The 20,791-nt window shown below is 32.5% G+C and overlaps 10 protein-coding genes and 1 non-coding gene across 11 annotated transcripts; 7 read left to right on the top strand and 4 right to left on the bottom strand.

Annotated features, from left to right (window-relative positions):
- The first annotated feature begins 378 nt into the window (after positions 1-378).
- Positions 379-1,890, top strand: Chro.30381 (hypothetical protein). The annotated part of the gene is made up of 1 exon (XM_663088.1): positions 379-1,890. One exon carries the CDS (start codon positions 379-381, stop codon positions 1,888-1,890), a length of 1,512 nt encoding a protein of 503 aa, XP_668180.1.
- Positions 1,891-2,958: 1,068 nt separating this feature from the next.
- On the top strand, positions 2,959-7,287 carry Chro.30380 (SECIS binding protein 2). Its single annotated transcript, XM_663087.1, has 1 exon — positions 2,959-7,287. One exon carries the CDS (start codon positions 2,959-2,961, stop codon positions 7,285-7,287), a length of 4,329 nt encoding a protein of 1,442 aa, XP_668179.1.
- Positions 7,288-8,601: 1,314 nt separating this feature from the next.
- Positions 8,602-11,493, bottom strand: Chro.30379 (hypothetical protein). Its single annotated transcript, XM_663086.1, has 1 exon — positions 8,602-11,493. One exon carries the CDS (start codon positions 11,491-11,493, stop codon positions 8,602-8,604), a length of 2,892 nt encoding a protein of 963 aa, XP_668178.1.
- A 574-nt stretch (positions 11,494-12,067) lies between these two features.
- Positions 12,068-13,597, top strand: Chro.30378 (phenylalanyl-trna synthetase-like protein). The annotated part of the gene is made up of 1 exon (XM_663085.1): positions 12,068-13,597. The coding sequence occupies one exon, from the start codon at positions 12,068-12,070 to the stop codon at positions 13,595-13,597; it is 1,530 nt and encodes a 509-aa protein (XP_668177.1).
- Positions 13,598-13,730: 133 nt separating this feature from the next.
- trnG lies at positions 13,731-13,802 on the top strand. Its single transcript has one exon. It is a non-coding gene; the product is annotated as a tRNA-Gly (tRNA).
- Positions 13,803-14,092: 290 nt separating this feature from the next.
- Chro.30377 (hypothetical protein) lies at positions 14,093-16,225 on the top strand. Its single annotated transcript, XM_663084.1, has 1 exon — positions 14,093-16,225. The coding sequence occupies one exon, from the start codon at positions 14,093-14,095 to the stop codon at positions 16,223-16,225; it is 2,133 nt and encodes a 710-aa protein (XP_668176.1).
- A 416-nt stretch (positions 16,226-16,641) lies between these two features.
- Positions 16,642-17,001, bottom strand: Chro.30376 (hypothetical protein). Its single annotated transcript, XM_663083.1, has 1 exon — positions 16,642-17,001. The coding sequence occupies one exon, from the start codon at positions 16,999-17,001 to the stop codon at positions 16,642-16,644; it is 360 nt and encodes a 119-aa protein (XP_668175.1).
- Positions 17,002-17,531: 530 nt separating this feature from the next.
- Chro.30375 (hypothetical protein) lies at positions 17,532-18,035 on the top strand. Its single annotated transcript, XM_663082.1, has 1 exon — positions 17,532-18,035. One exon carries the CDS (start codon positions 17,532-17,534, stop codon positions 18,033-18,035), a length of 504 nt encoding a protein of 167 aa, XP_668174.1.
- Positions 18,036-18,129: 94 nt separating this feature from the next.
- Positions 18,130-19,179, bottom strand: Chro.30374 (hypothetical protein). Its single annotated transcript, XM_663081.1, has 1 exon — positions 18,130-19,179. One exon carries the CDS (start codon positions 19,177-19,179, stop codon positions 18,130-18,132), a length of 1,050 nt encoding a protein of 349 aa, XP_668173.1.
- A 443-nt stretch (positions 19,180-19,622) lies between these two features.
- Chro.30373 (protein ad-004) lies at positions 19,623-20,162 on the bottom strand. The annotated part of the gene is made up of 1 exon (XM_663080.1): positions 19,623-20,162. One exon carries the CDS (start codon positions 20,160-20,162, stop codon positions 19,623-19,625), a length of 540 nt encoding a protein of 179 aa, XP_668172.1.
- Positions 20,163-20,369: 207 nt separating this feature from the next.
- Chro.30372 (hypothetical protein) lies at positions 20,370-20,791 on the top strand (the record flags this gene model as incomplete). The annotated part of the gene is made up of 1 exon (XM_663079.1): positions 20,370-20,791. A coding segment is annotated over one exon (422 nt), but the record flags the coding sequence as incomplete, so codon positions are not given.

Raw genomic sequence — 20,791 nt, 5'->3', positions numbered from 1 at the left:
ACAATCTATTTATTTGTGTGAGTTTAGAGGGGAAATAGGAAGAGAAATTTTTTTTGAATATCGTTCATCCTTTAAAAAATCCAAGGTAAATTCTCTAAAATTTTTATTCGTTTAAATAAACACATAAATAAATAAATAAATAAATAAATAAATATATATATATATATATATATATATATGTATATTTGTTGTTCACATTGATTTTTGAAGGAAGAATAACCGACTTTATATTAAAGTGGAAAAGAATTCATTTGTATATCCTATATGAAAAATCAGAATCAGGTTAATTACTTTTTGAGATAGCTTACTAATGATAGGATTTGTGTATAACTTATCACAAATATTGACGGATAAATAGTTTTATTGAACCTAATAATCATGATCGAAACAACAATATCTGAGAAAACCTTTTCACCGTCCTCTAGTGAAATTATGAGGAAGGCAACTAGGCTGGTTGACCAATTATTGATAAAAACTAGCAACGATTTTTCAAATCTAGAAGGAGCTGCTCTGAAGAACAACAATGTTTCTGACTCAAAATTAGCAATCACAGAAGATAGTATCAATATTGATTCAAATTCGATCACAGACTCGGAAACATTTTCAGCTCTAACTAGTGCAAGAAAGAATATTCCGAGTATTGATATAATTAAGAGGCTTGCAGGACGCCTAAAAAACAAAGATTCCGATACTATAAGCGAACTTAACTTTCCGAATAAGAAAACAGTGTCTAATGGCCAGGATGCTGGTGATTACTGCCTCCAAAAGTCAGAGAACTGTAGATCTAAGTCTGCCTCACCAACTAGTAGTGAAAATAGAGAAAAGAACAATTATGGGTTATCGCACGACTTTGCCCAGATGAACGCGAAACTAAGTGAAATTAATAAAAGAGTTGAAAGTTTGAGTAGCAATATTGAAGATATTCAAGATGCTGACATCTTGGAAGATGGAGGCTATACTAAGGTCGAAAATAAACAAGAATCTGGTAGATTTGATGATGAAGGAAACGCAAGCCGCAGAATTTACGAGAGGGACACTGAAGATAATTACTTAAGCCAACTAAATGTAGCAGTTTTACAACAAGAGAGATTAAGAATGTGGGCGAAAGATAATGCAAAATATACTTCATCTATAAGTAATACGTCGGAGAACGGCAATAACCAAGAATCTGAACATATTCCTTTCTCAGATGTTTACTATACACACCAGTCTATAAAGTATAAGAATGGTGAACTGACAAGTTCTAATGATGCCTTAAATTCAAGCGTGCTTTCCACAACAGTATCTGGTACAGCTGGCCAATTTGCTCACAGCAATGATACAACAGTGTACGAAGCTAAGACAAATTGCAGGAATGCATTTTCAGACTTTCCCAGAACCGTAAAAGTTTGCGCTGGTGGTGAATACTCAGAAAACAAAGATTCAGAGGTTGGAGGTGCTTCTGAAACTATTTCTTTTGAAAGGATTTCCGGTAGATTCACTGAGCCCAAAATTTTAAGGTTTATTCGTGTCGGGAACCAGCTAAGAAGGTCAATAACAGTAACACCTCTAGTGGAAGACCTACAGAGAGTCTTAAACGGGGGAGCAGCGAATCTGGGATTCTCTTCTAACGATTCTGACTTTGATTCCAGAACTCGGTTCAATAACAAGCTAGAGAAACTAAGTAACTCCAATATTTCGCCTTTCAACCCATCTAAATCAACAAGTTGCCTTTCAAACAACATGGTTATCATTACAATAAAAGATAATGGTACTGGATTCAAGAGATCTACTAGATCAAGGACAATGGATGATACAATCTCTGTAGACAGTGCAGAAAGCTACGAAAAAAGTTTCTTTAGCTGCAGAGAGTGTTCATGGAATCCTACAAGTGCATGTTCAATTCAGTAAGAGCTGCTACTTAAGATGAACTACCCAAACTAAACGAGAGATACAAGTCAAAGTCTCCTCTCCTCATCTAGATTTTAGTGAGAAGCTTTTAAGTTGTCTAAATTTTTGTTTTTTAAATACGGTTTCAAAGTAGCGCCAGAGTTCCTTTTTTTTCGGTGACCATAGTGGACCGAACAAATTCAGGTAAATATAGAAATAAATATATTTTAATTTACTAATAGTTAGACACATATCGAAGTGAGTAGATCTGGAATAGAACTCAAATGAATACTTTATTTTTGTAATGCTTTTCTTTTAAATTTAAATAGGTAGAAGGGACACCCGCCCAGTTTTGTGTCTAGCAGCCCAATAGTAGTAGACGCGAAATGCGTGGAAATAAGACAGAATTTACTTTTGAGTCGATCTAAACAGTTAGAAATGTAGATTAAGTTTAAGACATTCAGCGGTACCGTAAAACGTGACGTATAGATAGATTTATTAATAAATTATTAGTTAAATACAAAAATTAATATTGTCAGATAGTGGCAAGAAATAGATTGACTGTACGAACTGACTATTAACCTAGAAATGAAATAAAATTAATACGTTTCTAAAATAAAGAATTTATTGGGTTATGTTGATCAGGAGGTTTGAACTGAACTTTGTTTATTTTGTATTTGATACAATCGAGATAAGTTGAGGCTCAAGATCTTCATATCAAATATAAGTTTGGGATCTTTTTCATTTTACTAAACAGAAGGAGCATGATTGTTTAGATACAAATATTTAAAGAGTTTGGAACAGAGAATTATTTTCAAATGAAAATTTAAGCGTAAAAAATTATAAGAACTCGTATACTGTATGAATCTTTATGCACTTGGAATTTATAAGCTGAATATTTGAGAGCTTATTAATTGGAAAGTTTCTAATTAATTTTAGGGATTTTTCTAGTTTGCTAATTAGAGGCATTTTAGATTCCGAATCTATAACTCCAATTTGCAACGTAATATTATCAGTGTATTTACGAGTTAATACATAGACTTTATTATCTCGATCTTTTTCGTTTATAGGAGTTAATCCTATTGGCTAATGGAAAACCTCCTAGATAATAACTTTGAGCTACTAGCAAGCGAGCTGTTTGACGTTCCTAGGGACAGTGGAGTAGCTTATCTACAGATTGGTACCTCTTATAGTGGCAACAGCAATAATAATAATAATAGCAATAATGGGCATAATAATGGCAGTGGAAGTGCAAGAGGTAGCCAACAACTTGTCCAGCAGCAATCCCAACATTCAAGAAATGCTAGAAGCGACTCACTAATTGGTGACATTAAAAATTCAAATATCACGGTTTCTGCTGTGGATGGTTCTCTTATAGATTTTAACAGCATTAGGAATATTGAAACCCCTTCAAAAATTGGGGTTTCTGGTCATATTGTGGAAAGATCAAATAGAATTCGAATGGAACACGCTAACAACGTCGTTGACGAGCTTCAAGGATTTAATATTGCATCGAGACATTCTGGGAATCGTAGTTTTGGTCGTCCAGAAGAATCATATCTTGATTTGGATGGTTCAATGAACCGTAGATCTTCTGATACATTTAGTGATGTGTGTGCTTATCAACGACAAAATAGTATGGGAAACAGTAAGAATAATAATAATAATAATAATAATAATATTAATAATAGTAATAATAGCGTTATGCATTCGAGATGCCATAATGGTTCCTTTTCACAAAATTCTCACTTGGGTTCAACTGGAGGTATAATGAAAATGGCTAGTTGCAATAACAATAATGGCAATACCTTCCATGATGAACAGGCTGAATTTGATACGGATCAACGCATTCAAGGACTAATAGGCAGATACAATTCAATGTGTATGGATGACCAAATTTTAAAAATGGGTACTTACTCTAATTATATTAACAATTGTAATATGAATAATGGTAATGTTAACACTAATTGTACTACATTTGATACCAACTCTATTAACAATAAAAGCACTAATAATAATGGGGCTAATGCAAATGTAGATGCATTTCTTCCCCAAATTGACCATTGTAATACGGGAACTAGTGGCTCTATAATTGGAAATGGATTCTCTCATGAAGTAGGTTCCATAGAGAGAGATTCTACAGAATGTTACAGAGCTCACCAAAGCTATATTCAGAGGAGATTCGCAAACGGTGACTTTGGGACCTGTAATATGACCAACACTACCACCGTTTCATCTGAGATATCATCTTTGTCTGGCGTGGCAACTCCTGGAAGTGCATCTCTCAAGAGTGCCAACTCTGCTGATGCTCTATCTCAGAGATTTAGAAACTCCTCTAATATTAGCCTTAGCTCATATGACATATCAGATATTCAAGGGTCGAATGGAGTGAATTTTGACAAGTTATCAGCAGGCGCAATAGGTATGAGTAGTTATTCAAAACACTTGAATGCCATACCACTGGATGATAACGCTATTCCTTTGGAAGACTCTGTTTCTGAAATTAATTCGAATGGGAAACTAAGATTCAGAAAAAGTAGTGGTTCTACATCCAATTTATCAAATCCCACATCAATAATGGGAAGTATGAATGCATCAGGGAGGAGAGCCATTGGAGGTAGCGTATGTAGCAGTGGGAGTAGTAGTTGTAGCACTGGGGTTGGAGGGAGCACTTGCAGTTTAGCAGGTAATAATAGCAGCGGCGCATATGGAATGAAAAGGTCGTCTAAGAGTAATTCTCTTATTCATTCTAATTTTAGTTCTAATGGAGTCAATCCTTTAATAATTGATGAAGAAGATATATATCCCTCAATAGGACACTTTGCATTACTTGGGTCCTCCAATTCACAATTATTGGGTGTCATGAATAACCAGACGGAAGGTTTAGTTAGTAGTTTTAAATCAAGATCTGGATCTGCAAATACTGATTACATGTGCAGAAGTGGAATTGATACTTCGCCTTCTATTAAAGGAAATTATATTTCATACGGAGATTCCATTAATGGGATAGAGAGTAGACACTCGTCTCATCCAGCTCTCAGTAACGGGGATATTGGAGGCCCATTTGAGATGGAGGGTAATGGAAGTCAATTCCAGAATATGTTTAATAGATTGATGGAGGACAGCAATGGTTACAGAATGGAAGGCTCTTTACAGGGAATTGACGAGGTTGAATTTAGAGGTGATGGAAAATCATATTGGCAACATACATCTCCATACAAATTTTCTTCTTCCCAAGGAGTTATTGACTGGAAACCGCAACATCAAAAACTTTCTATTTTTGAAAAGAATGAGTTTAATGATGACTTTGGTTGCGACGTTCCCTACAATAATTATTTGATTAACCGTGGTCAACAGCTTAGACACAAGTATTTTGGCCAACAGAAATTATATGGATTTCCTTCTAATATGAGTAATAAACAGCAAAAACAGTTGAAACAGCGTAATGGTGTTTCTCCGAATCTAGAGAATTTCGAAGCAAATCAAAGAGCACCGAATACTTACCGAAGTGGAAATTTACCTATATTATATAATGAAAACAATATGCTTAGATGCGAATCTAATATGTTACGTCAAACGAGCCGTTCCGGTAAGAAAAACAGTAGTGGTAGCTTAACTGGTAGCATGCCAAATATTCCTTTAAATTCTGGTTTAAACATTCAGAATCTGAATGACCAGGGATATGTAGGGGTTAACCAAGGGCAACTACAGTACTGTAGGAAGACTTGTCCTCCCAACTGTACAATTCCTACTCATATTAATGGAAATATGTTTAGGAGGAAATCTGGCTCAGGAGTTATTCCATTTAATGGAAATCAATTGGGATTGGGTGTTGGTGGTGGTTCTATGGGAGTGATTGGTAATGGAGTTTCAAGATCTCTGAATGATTTGGCTTATTCTGGTATGCCCAATATTCCTATTTCTGGTCTAAGCAATCAGGGTTACTCTAAAAAAACTTCTGAGGATGCTTATTATAATAAGAATAACCGGAAGAATGCCATTAATCATATCAAGAATAATAGCAATGCTTCTCATTCGTGTAACTCAAATATGACAGGCGGTATGGCAGGATTTGGTAATATGAACATTCACAACAACTTTCCAGCTGGAAGTAACTCCTGTACTGCTGGTTTAAGTGCCTCTTCTATTGATAATTCTGGCAATGACGCATCTAAAAATGGGCTTACACCCTCTTCAATTGCTGCTTTATGGGCAAAGGCAATGAGCAAGACTGGCGGTAGAACCGGATTTAGCAATAGAAACAAACACGGCAACTCAAATTCTGCTTCAAGTAACACAGACGTAAATAACAATGGCACAAACTCTGGCTCTGCAAATTTGACTGATTCTAAGAATGGAGCCAATGAAATTATTACATGCGCTAGATTCTCCTCATTTTTAAGGAATAACTCTGGTAGACTTCATTGGCTTAGAGTTATGTACCATTACTTAGATACTGTGGATGCCAGAAAAATTCGTGAAGTTAATAAAGGCGACAATCTTTGTATGGTTGCAGTAGATGATATCGCACTAGAAGCTGTTTCAAGATCATTTGACCCATCTGAATGTGCGTACTGGTCAGAACCAGAAAATGGAGCTTTTGTACATAAGAATATTAGACTTGCTGTTGCTCATAAAGTTGGGCATAGAACTGTTGCGTCACCACAAAACTATGTAAATCAGATACTTACGGCATCATTAGATCATAGCGTCTCTATCTTATTAAACACTTTAAGAGCTATTGATGATCGCGTTCGATGGATGTCTACTGTTGTTAATAGTAAAAATGGAAGTGGCTTGCAAATTGATCTCAAGTCAAACAAAATTAGTAATTCATGTGTTATTCCTTCAGAAGGTGAGTCTAATCAGAAGATCTCTGATTCCAAAAACACTATTGAAACTGGCTATACAATCACTATTAATGGAAGTGCTATTTCTATTTCGAATACTGGAAACGCTTTAGGCGGTATTGAGGAAAGCACCAATGAATCAAACACAAACCTATCAAACTCTACAAAGAACTTCCCTGGAAGAGTATTCACTGTTGGAGTTAGAGAAGCAATGAGATGCTTAAGACACAAAAAACTAAAGGCTCTAATTGTTGCTCCAGATATCGAGGGAGATGGGGTAGAAGGAAGCCTTAGACACCATGTAATACATATTCTTTTACAGGCTCAGGAATTAAATATTCCAACAATTTTTGCACTGAATAGGCATCGTATTGGAAGAGCAATGGGGAAACACATGAGAATGAGTGTTTTAGGCCTTCTTTCAATTAGAGGCGTAGAGAAACAATTCCAAGCAATTTCTCATACTGCCCAGTTATTACGCAAACTTTACCATTTTTGCATAGAGAATAATTTGCCTCCGACTGAGGAAACATTCAAAAAACTTTCCTCTTCAGTAAATATCAATTAATTCCTTTCGTTTGTATTTAGCATTGATAATAATTATTATTCAACAAGCGTTATCCGTATTTAAAAAAAAAAGGAGCATTTACAAATTTATTTTGTTCAAGACAATTACGATGGATAAATATACAGCTCATTATTTACATTTGTACAGAATTACCCAATTCGTTAAGCTTAATGGAATGATTTAATAATTGATTATTGATTAGTAATTTTGGGTTATTTTAATACTATATTATTACTATTTTTCATGATTATAACGATTCCTTTCATAATGTAACTAATATATATATATATTTTTGGAACTTTGAAGAATTATGGTTAACAGTCTTAATTTGACTGTTTCTAACTATAAATTAATAAATTGCACCCCCTTGCATGCATTTGAACTAGCTCAGGGGGATTCAGGAAAGTATTTTATGCTATTTTAACACAGTTCTATAATTAGTCATTGATTTGGGATTCAGATGGGTATTAAGAAATAACCTTTCATTCTTCCAGAGAGAAACTGGTTTGGATGGCATCTTTTTGATTTAATTATTTGATACTTAAATTTTTGTTTTTCATTCTGGAGTGAATTATGTCGCTTTACAAATAATTAGAAAGGCCTCCACCTCGAATTTTGTTTCACCTGCGGACTAACGTCGAAATTGACGATTTTTTTTTGTAAAGAAGTGCTTCGTGATAGTAATGTTTAAAACTAATTGTTTTATCTTCATGTTCAGGTTTTCTCTGGTGTGTTTGTTTCTAAATATTGAGTTGTGGCGTGTTTTACTATTAAAAACTTAAACATGTACTTTTCAATCGTTAAATATTAATTCATTTGGATAACATTTGGAAGGAGGAAAGAAAAAGAAATTAGAGGCTTAGAGTGAATTCTCTTCAATCGATTAGTAACTCTGCAGTAAGTTATAATCACTAATTAATTTGTTATGGACTGTTGAAGTTACAGGTTTTAACTCACTATCTTCAACCTGAAGCAAGTTTTAGAGTTATATGAATTTAAAGTCTAGCTCTACTTAAGATTATAGAATTAATAGCTTTGGAATAAACAAAAGTTGTCATGCTAAGGAAAATAACATAATCATAGTTGATGGATTTTTAGTTTTAGGAATGAAATTTGTACAAAATAAAAAGAACGCTTATTATAGAATACTAAGTGTAATTTTTATATATTATTATCAGTGTATTAAAATTAATCACCAATGATCCTGAAATTCAATAAAAATCACGGCAATAAGTTTTACACAATCATAAGTTGGATTAAATGAACAACACATTAATGAAAAAGTAATAAGTAAAAAAGGTATTGGCTGACTTGTCAAGTATTAATAATGTTAAATATTCCAAATTGAGAAATAACTCTCTTGGATTGCAAGAAAAGAGCAAGCTGTTGATTTTCTTGGTCAATGGCTCCAATTGAATCAGCTGGCAAGTTACATAAGTCATTTGCAAGATTAGACGAATTTTCAGACGATGCAATATAAATGTTTGATGTCAAAGAACATGAATCTGGAATTTCAACATTATGGCAAAGATATAGTTTAGGAATGTTTTTACCGGATTGCAGGCCAAAACTAATACAGCTTTTATCAATATTTTCTTTGCTTTCTGTTGAGATATAATCAGAGTACGAAGAATTCTTGGTGTTATCAGAAATTTGATTTCCTCCTGAGTTGCTTTGTTGTTGAGTTCTGAAAGTGTTGTAATTTGAATAAGAATTACCTTCTTGTTCTTCAAGGTGGGAATTTACTGAGGCGTGAATTTGAACAGATCTATCAGGCACTACCGTCATCGGGAAATCTTGTTCTACAACTGTATGTTGAGGTTTTGATTCCGAATTGGATATTCTAGCATCACTATCCCTTATTTCTTCTTTAATAGATTCATTAGAATCACAATCATAGCGATCTCTATCTTCCGCAGCCTCTTTATTAGTGGAGACTTCAGAGTTACTCAAGTTAATGTTTTCTATACTGCTGTTATGTATAGCTTCCTTGTCTTGTATATTTGTGAACATTCTAAATAAAGCTGCTTCGCCTGGGGTTATTATTGTTAAGTCGTCTCCAGTGACTTCAATGATCTTATCAGTGTCTAGGCATTTACTATTGGAAATAAAAGCCTCTGCAACATTTTGATCACTTTCCTTTGAATCATTTTGAGCCGTGTTACATTTTCCACACAGTTCTTCATGAACTTCAGATGGTTGATCAACATTTAGTTGTAGCTTTTCGCATTCTATCTCTACTGGAGGATCCGATTGCGTACCTGCTTCCACTTTCTCTGCGATTTTAACTCTTGTAAAAAGAATGTTCTTAGCAAGAAACAAATTTGCGCACCTTAAAAGGTGCTGGTATATGGATGATGGGATCTTACTTACTGGAGTTCTTGATAGAATGTGAAAGGAATAAAATGGAAGCAATTCAATCAACCCAGAGTCAGGAACAAGTCTAGATACCACATGTGTATCAACCAGAAAGCAGGGTTGCGTATTTACAGTTAAATTCTCCATTACTTCATATAGTCTAAACCTCAATGTCGAAAGCATTAGAGCAACATTTGGGAGTATAAGCATCTCTAGTGGTCTTGCTCGCTTACTATTTGGAGAAATCACAATACAATCTGGCTTATTATATACAAGAGAGACTTTGTCAAAGCATGCACCGCCTGAAAATGTTCTACTCAATACATGAAGTAGTATTGTTGCAATTACGACAGATTCAGTGTTTCTCTCATCATAATTTTCGTTTGGATCATTGTTAACTAAGTTGAAGATTGATCCGCTGCAAAGTTCAACGGTCTTACTGCTGCCTTGTAGGGTACCTTCTTTAGTCTCAGCATTTGAATTAGAGTCCTCAAATCCATTGGAAGATTTCAGCCAATAGTTTTCAATCAGGTTTGCAACAATATAAACAATTCTCTCGTAGCCGCCATTAGCTCCGCTATACTCCTTGCCATTAACAAATATAACGTCTCTTTCAATATCTTTGGAATCCTGAGCAATATCAGTACATAAAGGATGATGAACAAAATTACTATTAGCATCCAAGTTGCTATTAGAACCATAATCTACATGAAACAAGGGATGGTCTATCTGAGAGCCATTTCTTTGATTATAAATCGAGTCTAAGGATTTTATTCTTATAGAGCATTTATCTGGATAGATGTCAGAGAAATCTACAGTCTGCTCAACATCGGTTTCTATTGTTTTTTGATAATTATCATGAACTTTTAACGATTGACTGATACATGAACCCAATTTAAATACTTCAGAAAAACATAAAAGAGGAAGCCTTGACATATACAGTTTATAATCTTCAATGCAAACAGAATTTGAAGGCCACTTATAAATGATTGGATTAGGTAATGAGCAATGACTTTCTCTTAAATCAATGGATGAGCCTTCGTTTGAAGGAATTGTAAATGCAGTGAAGAATAGTGAATTATTGTAGGATTCAAATCTTGATAGAATAATGGGGTTTAATAAGGCCGCAAGCTGTGAACAAAGTCTTAATCTAAGCTCTTCTACTCTGAAGATGTCAGTAACAACATCTTGAAGAATTTTCAAGTGAATAGAATGTGCTGCTAATATTCCAGAGAATGATTCCAAATTCTCAAAAAGTTTGGCAGCCTCCAACTCCTTGAAAAATGCCATTAGCATTTTAGATTGATCTACAAATTTATTTTCTTCACCATTACTCACAATTCTGTATGAAGAATTAGAAGCTGGAATAGATCCCTCAAGAAATTGAGAATTATTTAAAGTCGGATCGCCACCCACTATATCTGTTCTAACTTTGGTTTCATTTGCTACTCTAATAATACCATTAGGAGAATCCAATATTGAAAGGTCAGTTCCAGCTGAATCATTCTTTTGAAACTTTGTAAGAATATCAGCACTTGAAGAACTCAAGTCTCTTTGAAGATCTTCCGTGCTTTCAAGTAATTCATATGCGAGTGCATTCCCATTAGAACTGTCTAATTTGTTTGGTTGAACGAGTAGAACATCCTTCAATAAACGTAAGCTGGACTCAAAAGATGTTTCGTTTATATGATGAGCTAAATCTTCCTTGCTCAAAGTTGAAAAAAATGATATTAAATCCTGAAGATCTTCATCAAGTTGATAGCAAGTCAGTGCATAGGGTGCAAGCGAATTATATGGAATGCTCACATCCAAAAGCGGATCTTGCCAATCTTCCTCTGCGTCGTTCATTAGAGGTTAGTTTTCTACGTTCATAACAAAAGTTCTCTCATATATGTTAATAATTTTGTTCTAAATCCCCCTTTATAGAAAAACCACTAGCTAACTCAATCTAATAGGACTACAAAAGCTAATTTACTCCGCCTTTAAGTATCATCAAACTAACTAGTTTGCCAGCGCTTATATATGGCGCTAGTCCCCTATTTAATAATTTTCTTGCTAAAAAAAAAATTCCATCGATGAAAAGACAAAAATTTAAGAGAAAAGTAACAATGAACATATTATTTATTGAGTTTAAAAGTATTAGATAGGAGAATATACGTTTTGATTCTGTTATAACCTATTTCAATACTCGCAATAATAATTTTTTTTTTTTTTTGTGATTCCTAGATTTTTCATTTGTAATGAATTGTTTTGTTAGTACGATAATCTTAATTACTTTATAGATTTTCATTATTAGCTGTACTATTTTCTTCTAATTTTAAGAGACAATTAAAAATGCTGAAAGCCGCCTAATAATTGTTTTAACTATGTCAAACTTGGAAAAAAATCATTTTTAATAGAGCATTAATCGTGTGATCAAACCATGGAAGTGGAACCTGTAACAATATTAGAAAAGCTTGAGTCGCTCAATTGTTCTTTAAGCAGTATTAGCATTTCAGAAGAACTCAAATGTGAACATGAAAGAGTAATAGGAGTAATTAAAAGTTTGGAGTCCCGTAATATTATTAAAACACAATTTATTTCGGACAATATGTTATCTCTTACAGATGAGGGAAAAGACTATTTGTTGAATGGATCACCCGAATACAGACTTATTAAAATTATTCTGGAAAAGTCTGATCATAAAATTAAACAAGACGAGGCAATGACATTTCTGGGAGGCTCCATATTTAAAATAGGGCTTTCAAAATGTCTTCAGAAAAAGCTGATCAAATTAAATAAAGAATTGGGACTAATAGAGATTCCTGCTGATTCCAACATGGATTTATTAAATACCGATGAGTTAGGGAAAAATCTTTTTATTGTGGGGGTAAATGGTATTAAAGAGAGTCAACTAACTAAACAAGATTTACAAATAATAACAGAATTAAAAAAGAGAAAGCTTGTGGTCTCACAGAAAATGTCTTACTTCATGATTAATAAGGGGGAGGACTTTACTGTGAAGCTTAAACCTATGATTACTGATTTAACCCAAGAAATGATTATGAACTCAAGTTGGGAAAACAACGAGTTTAAACCCTATAATTTTAATGCAAAAGGAAAAAGACTGCCAAGAGGAAATATTCATCCTCTTACTCGCACTTCAAGGAAGTTTAAGAGAATTTTATCTCAAATGGGATTTGAAGAGATGCCTACTAATCGCTGGGTTGAAAGTTCATTCTGGAATTTTGATGCTCTTTTCCAACCTCAAAAACATCCTGCAAGAGATTCTCATGATACTTTCTTCTTAGAAACTCCAAGTACCTTCAGAAATGAAATGGAGTTGTCGAACGATCACATTGATAAAGTTAAAAAAGTACATGAGGTTGGCGGATACGGATCAATTGGTTTATCTTACAACTGGAGTATTGAAGAAGCCTCTAAAAATCTTCTTAGAACTCACACAACAGCAGTTTCCGTAAGAATGCTTTATAAACTTGCTCAAATGTATTTATATAACGAGAACGGATTATCTTTTGATAATTTCCAGAGAAAGGCTTACTTTTCAATTGACCGTGTTTTCAGAAATGAATCAATCGATGCTACCCATCTTGCTGAGTTTCATCAGGTTGAGGGATTAATTGTCGACAAGAATCTTACACTTGCAGATCTAATCGGAACATTAAAGACTTTCTACGAAAAGATTGGTATTTCCGATCTTAAATTTAAACCTGCATTTAACCCTTATACTGAGCCTTCTATGGAAATCTTTGGATACCACACTACCTTAAAAAAGTGGATCGAAGTTGGAAATTCCGGCTTATTTAGACCAGAAATGCTTAGACCACTCGGATTTCCCTCTGACATTGTTGTGATTGCATGGGGACTTTCTCTTGAAAGGCCAACGATGATTAGTTATAATATCCCAAATATACGCGATCTATTTAGCTTTAAAGCAAAAATATTTTCATAAATTATTAATATTGCTCTCAAATTATTTTTTTTTGTTTTGTTTTCTTTTTTTTTTAATTCCTAAGTATGGGGACTTTTCGAATTAATGTTTGTTTTTTAGATTATAATCACTAAAAACAACCGAACAGACGCGGGCGTGTATGGTGTAACGGCTAGCATCTCAGTTTTCCGAACTGATGGCTCGGGTTCGACTCCCGATACACGCACATTTTTTAAAATTTTTTTTTATTGAAGTTTTCTTTTACTTGGAAATAATTATTGAAATTCATTGGAATCAAAAATATCTTCTAATTAATTAATTTGATTATAATCTAAACTAAATATAATTCTGTTTTAATAATCCGTTAAAAATAATTGGCGGATTTATTAATTGCTACCATAAGTATTTGTGCACAATAAAATTTCAGGAGAAAATCAACACAAATTTACTTCAAATTTATTGCACTTCTAGTTATTGCATCTCGATAAATATACAATATAAATAAATAATATTAGCATGAGGGCAGCTTGGGGAGCTTTGAAAGGTGCGGTTCAAGAACTTAACGATGCCTTGTTAGAGGAAGATGATGACGACCATGAGAAGAGCAGAAGAAACAATTACCCAGGACATATTTCTTATTCTAGGGAGAGAAATGATCATGTTATAAATGATCATTTTAGCTCAAATATTAATTTAAAAAAGTCTAATTTCGGATCGAAAAATAATCTACGTTCTAATGATAATAATGAAGGCTTTATTAGTTCAAATAAAGAAAGAAATATTTCAAGTTTATCAAGCTCTTTAAATGATAGTAAAAGAATTGACTTGAAAGGCAATCTGCCTTTAGAATATAATCAGTACTCAAATCAAAATATAATTATGCTTCAAGACTCAGAAAGTTCGAAAGAAAGTAACTCATTTACTGATGAAGAATTTGACTGGGGTTTAGATACAGAAAGTACCTTAAAGGGGAAATTAGATTCTAAAACTAACCAATTTTCTCAGAAAAAGGAATATAATGAAGAATTAGCCCAAAAGACTTATAAATTTGATTCAGGAGAAACTGAGAGAAAAAGTTCCGATATATATACTAGAACAAATAAATTAAATAAAATAGTCCAGCAAAGCGATTATTCGGAGAATGATGATTATAAAAACAATGATGAATTAACTGTAGAGAATAACTTTCCAAATAGCTGTAAAGGCGAATCAATTGTAGTTACGGAAGATGATGAGGGATCTAATATAACTGATACGCTTGAGTACTGTGAAAATAAGTTTAAAGAAGAAGTGGGAGAAGAAGTGGAAGAGAAAGAAGAAAAGAAAAAAGTAAAGGAAGAAGAAGAAGAAGAAGAAGAAGGAGAAGAAGAAGAAGAAGAAGAAGAAGAAGAAGAAGAAGAAGAAGAAGAAGTAAAAACGGTAAGCAACTCCTCGGATCATGAAGACTTGGGAATATTGAATTTACCTAATAAATACTCAAAAGAGTTTTCTGAAATATTTCAGATGGAAATTGGTAGTGCTGACTATCTTTTGGAAGTTATTCAAGGATATTATTCTGACTGGAATAGTATTAGAGATTCTCTTATTTCAGATAGAGAGCTGCTAATTAAGTTGGCTCCACCTCACTATGAATCGTATTTAAAAAACACAATTTTGGATAAATCAAAGCCATTTTCCTTGGGGTTTACTGTTTTGATTGGGCAGTGTATTTGCTCATTTTTACAAGAATTTAAAAAGAAGGCTTCGTTAATTGTTAAACAGGAAAATAAGATTAACGAACTTTTTCAGAAATGCACAGAGTATACAACAAATGTTCAAAACATTGAAGCTGAAAATTACGAACTTAGTAAGAAAATTTCAACATTGGAAGATGAGATAATTTTTCTAAGAGAAAAGAACGAAGAGCTTCTTAATAAAATAGAAGATGATACCAAAGAAAAAGACCAGATATTTCGCAAAAGACTTGAGGATCTTGAAATAGAGAGGAATAATTTAATAGAAAAAATTAATCTGATGATTGAAGAAAAATGTGAATCAAAAACAGAAGTTGATAAGCTCTACGAACATATTAATAATTTAACAAGTATTATTGAGGGATATCAAGCTGAAGAGGAACAAATTAATTCGAGGTATGAAATTGAACTCGAAAGAGCCCGTTCTCAAGAAAAAAAGTTACAATCGAGGTTAAGTGTTTTAGATTCATGTAAAGATGAAATTACTTCCTTGAAGGATAATATTACAAAATTAGAAGAAGACCGAAACTCACTCGAAAAGCAAATAGGCGAATTACTAGAAAATAATAATAATCTTATAAACTCAAATGAACAAATAATGAAGCAACTTCAAGATACTAAAGAGGAACAAAAGGAGTTCATGATTGATAAGAGATTTATCATTCAGATAATTCAGAAACATAATGAAGATGGATCAAGAATTAAATATAGGAATGATTTGTTCAACTTATTGTGTGATGCAATTGGTCTTTCACAGGACGAGAGGTCCAATCTTTTTATTTCTGACAGAAGAAATAGTGGTAGCAATAGCAGAGAAAATGTGATTCATGATCTTAATCAGGGAATGGGATTTGCTGACTTATTCTACAATTTCCTCAATTCCGAAGTAGAGGAAAGTATGCAAGAAGCTAAATAGTAAATTACACTATCTCAAAAATCTTAATAACGCTTAAATAAAAAAAAGTAGTTCCATGTACTAGTTGTTAATATTGTTCTAGCATTTAAATAATAATTAGCTTTTATTATTTATCAGAAACAGATAATTGAAAATTTTTGTTATATTAATCATTCCTTTTCAAACTTTTGGTGCAAATTATTGGATAAAGCATAAATAATTACTTTTTTAGTATGAAGTAAAATAAATACGATATTACCAAGACCTAAATTCACTTGTGAAAAATTTGATTATTACTGCTATTGAAAAAAGATTTTTTCTTTCAAATTAGAATCTCAACAAAAGTACTCCTCGGAGTGATATTTAAATGTTGGAATTCTACAATGAATCAAATTCCACAACCCCATAAATCACAGATGAATACCACTTTAAGTTTTTTATGACTTTAAATGTTCTTTTTTTATGTCAGAGTAAATCCATTGATATGTTTGTTGTTCGCGAATAATTTGAATCACTTCTTCCTTCGACAAGTTTTTTCTGAAATCTTCTATCTGAAGTAGTCTCAGCATTTTAATACAATGGGGATAAGATATATATTTCACATATGGGAATTCACACCAATACAATAAATATTTTAAGTAATTGACGAATGACTCATCTTCAAAATATCCCTCCTTTGATAACCATTGAAGATAGTCTGGGTTTGAAAGACATTGCACAAACTCTAATTCCAAAGAGAATCTAGCAATAGGGTTTTCGTCTTCTATTAATAACTCACTTTCCTCATCGCTTAACATTTTATTACTTATGATCAAGATATCAAAATCGCTAAATGCTTGGGTGAGTCAAAAAACAAGCTTAAATTAAGCTAATATTTTATAAGATAGGCCTACTAAAACAATGAATGAGTGCCGAATTGTTTTCTGTATTATTTGCTGATTTTTATCCTATTGAGAAAAAACCTTAATAGGAATAAATACTTCCCGCCAATGACTGGTAGTGTACAAATATTGTAATTCACACGAATGAAATATAGATTGCATTAGTAATGCAAAAATAATATAAACATATATTGAGTTATATTCTGGTAAGCTTTTGACTAAAAAAGGATTATTTAATGATATTGTCGAATTGTAACTAATACTTGCCGAAAAATGATCTAAAAATTGCAAGTTAATTTAACAAAAATTAATTACTGGGATGAATAGCAAATTTAACTTTACACCACACTGAGTTAAATTTGATTTATTTATGTTTATAATTGTTTAAAAAATACTTTGGGAATCTTGAATTTCAAAATTATACAACTTAAAGGGCCTATATCAGAATGCGAAGTTTTATCAAAATAATAGCGCTATTTTTTTCCATTATAGCTTTTAATATAAATTTTGAATATGACCTATCTTTAAATTTACTATCAAATCATGCTTATTCTTTTGTTAGAACAAAAAAGAACGCATGGGATATCGTAAATGAAAACCATGAGATATTCAATTCTCCTGGAAGAAGAGCAAATGGAGAACTAAACCTTTCCAGCTATAAATGGAATATCAGCTATGATCAACCATTTTCATCTCAAATAAGTCAAGTTATTCTCGTAATTCTTGTAATAGTTTTATTAATTTGCGTTATTTTAAGTTTAATTTGTTGTCGCTATTCAGTTCCCAAAGAAGAAGACTTCACAAAAAAAGAAGATGGGATTTATTACTTTGAGAACGAAAAAAGGCCTGAAGAATTTGCTCTAATTTATAATAAAAACGCACAAAACAGAAGATATATATTAACTGGAGAAACACCAAAGAACATAGAATACTGCGAAGATCAAGATTAGCATTACTTAATATTAAAAATCGAAAGCTATAATTTATTTTTCAACTAGTATAATTTTATATAATATTTGAAAAACAGTGAATTTGTTTTTTTTTCTAAGCTTCAATAGGGAAATACTCCTTGTCATTTGTTCCCATTGAACTGTTCGTATTTAATGCAAAATAGTTATCATCATGATTAGAATTCTCAGATGTCAATACTTGAAGTACGCCAGAGTCTGTAGTTAGGACATTTAAATCAGAAATGTTGGTAGTAAGGCATGATAATGTATTATTCTGTACCAAAGGTTCATCACCTTTTGAACACAGTTCTGGAACTAATAAACACTTTCCGTAAATGTCTGTGTTGTAATTGGTGATTGATTTTTGAATATTCCTTTCAAAGCTACCATTATTTTGAGAAAAATTTTCTTTTTCGTAAAATTTACTGGAATTTTCATCCTCTGCAAAGTTAATTTCATTATTTAAGTGAGAATCATTATTCACGAATACATTTATATCAGGGAATTTCCAATAATTGTGACATTTTGGACCGATATTATTGCCATTTATTAAGTTATCACCAATATACTCTTCTTGCTCAGAGTCCATCACCTCAAAATCCCTCATAATTACGTTTTCCCTATAATATTGCCAATTTAAATACTGTGTACTTAAAAAATCAGAAATATCTTTTAATAAATCTGGATAAAGTAACAGTCTTTCATCATCAAGCCGTATTCGAAAATCGCAATTTCTTTTTAAACAACAATTATTTAAACTCAGTGAATCACAAGTAATACCTAAAGGTTGCAAAAACAGCATCATCCAATGGTCCAAACTATCAACTGAAGGAATTACTACGAATAATGCTTTATTTTCATGATCCCATTCTAATTTGAAATTGCTATAGCTTGTATAACTCTGAACTTCATCTTCAACAGGGATTTGAATGTTTTCGCCAATATTCTGCTCAATGCCTTGCAAAGGTTGAATTTTATAATAATGGTCAACTTTTGATGGTTCCTGAATAGAATTTAAATTAATATTNTCTGTTCTTATTTTCATATCAAAAGATAAACTATCTGATGATTGTTTAAATTGAGAATTCAAATTTAAAAAATTCTCTTTTGAAATACACTCAATTTGGTTATTCGAAATTCTCATTTTCTGTGAGTAGTTTAATGTTTGACTCTATGTTATCCATAAAAATTACCTCAGGTACAAAACTTCCAATACTCATGTTTGTTGTTCAATCTTGATTACTACTATTATCCCTACCTCAATCAGCTTACTTTTATCTTCTTTTCTTATCAAGTAACTTTAGCTATAATTCTTGCCTATTCATCAGCGTCATAGAAGTTATATCTCAGTTCATAATTTTACTAATATACAAATCAATTTTTATGCTCACTCACTACCATGAGCCACCTTCCTCCACTGATTGTATAGTAAAATAACTCAAATTTAATCAGATCTAAACCTGTTGAAGACGTGGATGAACCTATATGAATTGTCCACAATAACAATTACATGTCAAATTAGGCGGGTAAATATATGTTCTATAAAAATAAAAGATTAACTAAAAAAAGGTCTAAGTGGAGATTGTTTTAACTATTTTCAATGCTAGATATTTTATTCAATATAAATTTTATATTTGACCTCTGCTCACAGATATCATTACTTTGTAAATCAATTATTTGTTCCTCATCGAATATCTCTGTAGCGTCAAATCTAATAACCTTGAAAATTTCACATTCAACATTCTCTTTAATTTTATCTTGGCTGTAACCTCTTTTCTCAAGCCTATCAAATAAAACATGGGTTTCTGAGTTTAAGCAGAAGACAATGTCGAACCATTTTCTCTTAATGAAATTTACTGAATGGAAATCGAGTATTATACCAACATTCTTAGAATTATATTTATCCAATTGATTTTTTAGGTATCTTCTAACTAGATTCTCGTCGAAAATGCTTGCTCCCATTTTATCATCCCATTCACTATAGAGCCTATGTTTTTTAATAGCTTTTGAAAGTTCAATTCTTTTGTAGCCTTCCAGTTTTTTCTCTAGTTTTTTACTTAATGAAGTTTTCCCTGTACCAGGGGTGCCAATAATTAGTATGTTAGGCTTTCTACCTTTACCTAGCATTATATTTTATATTTGTATCTTTTCAAGCATTCAGAATGGAATGAATATTCTATCTAATTGCAAATTATCGCGCAATTGCGCCGCCAAAGTAATTTTTTGACTATTAACATAAAACTAATTTTTGGATAATTGGTAAAAACTTATTTATAAATTTCAACTATTTATTTAAGGGCTCTTTCTTGATATTTAAAGAAGGAATCTATAAACATGAAATCTCATTCCCAAACATCCAAAAAGCTCAATAAGGCTTCTAAATCTAAGAAGGTTAAATTGGAAATTGTTACGAAAATGTTGTTAGATTTGAACAAACAAATCTCTGAAGCAAGAAAAGCTACAATGGAGCCTATACCAATTGATATTCTGTCTATGGGAGATCCTGATCACTCTTTTATAGATTTCTCTCGGGGAATTATTGTTAGACGAAAAATAAGGACGTTGATGAATTCCATATCTTCACTTAAGCCATTAGGGCATAAATTTCGTAAAATATCCTTCTATTGTTATGGGCCACCCAATTTTTTGGGTACTGGAAGGGCTACAAATAAAATAACGAATCTCGGGGCAAAAGGTCATTCCCTCTTAAAAAAAACTAAGCCGGGGGGCCTGGGGATAGTCACAATTATATTATG

Source organism: Cryptosporidium hominis (assembly GCF_000006425.1).
Source record: "Cryptosporidium hominis TU502 chromosome 3 CHRO013139, whole genome shotgun sequence".
Taxonomy (NCBI): Eukaryota; Apicomplexa; class Conoidasida; order Eucoccidiorida; family Cryptosporidiidae; genus Cryptosporidium; species Cryptosporidium hominis.
This window is presented reverse-complemented; position numbering and strand designations above follow the sequence as displayed.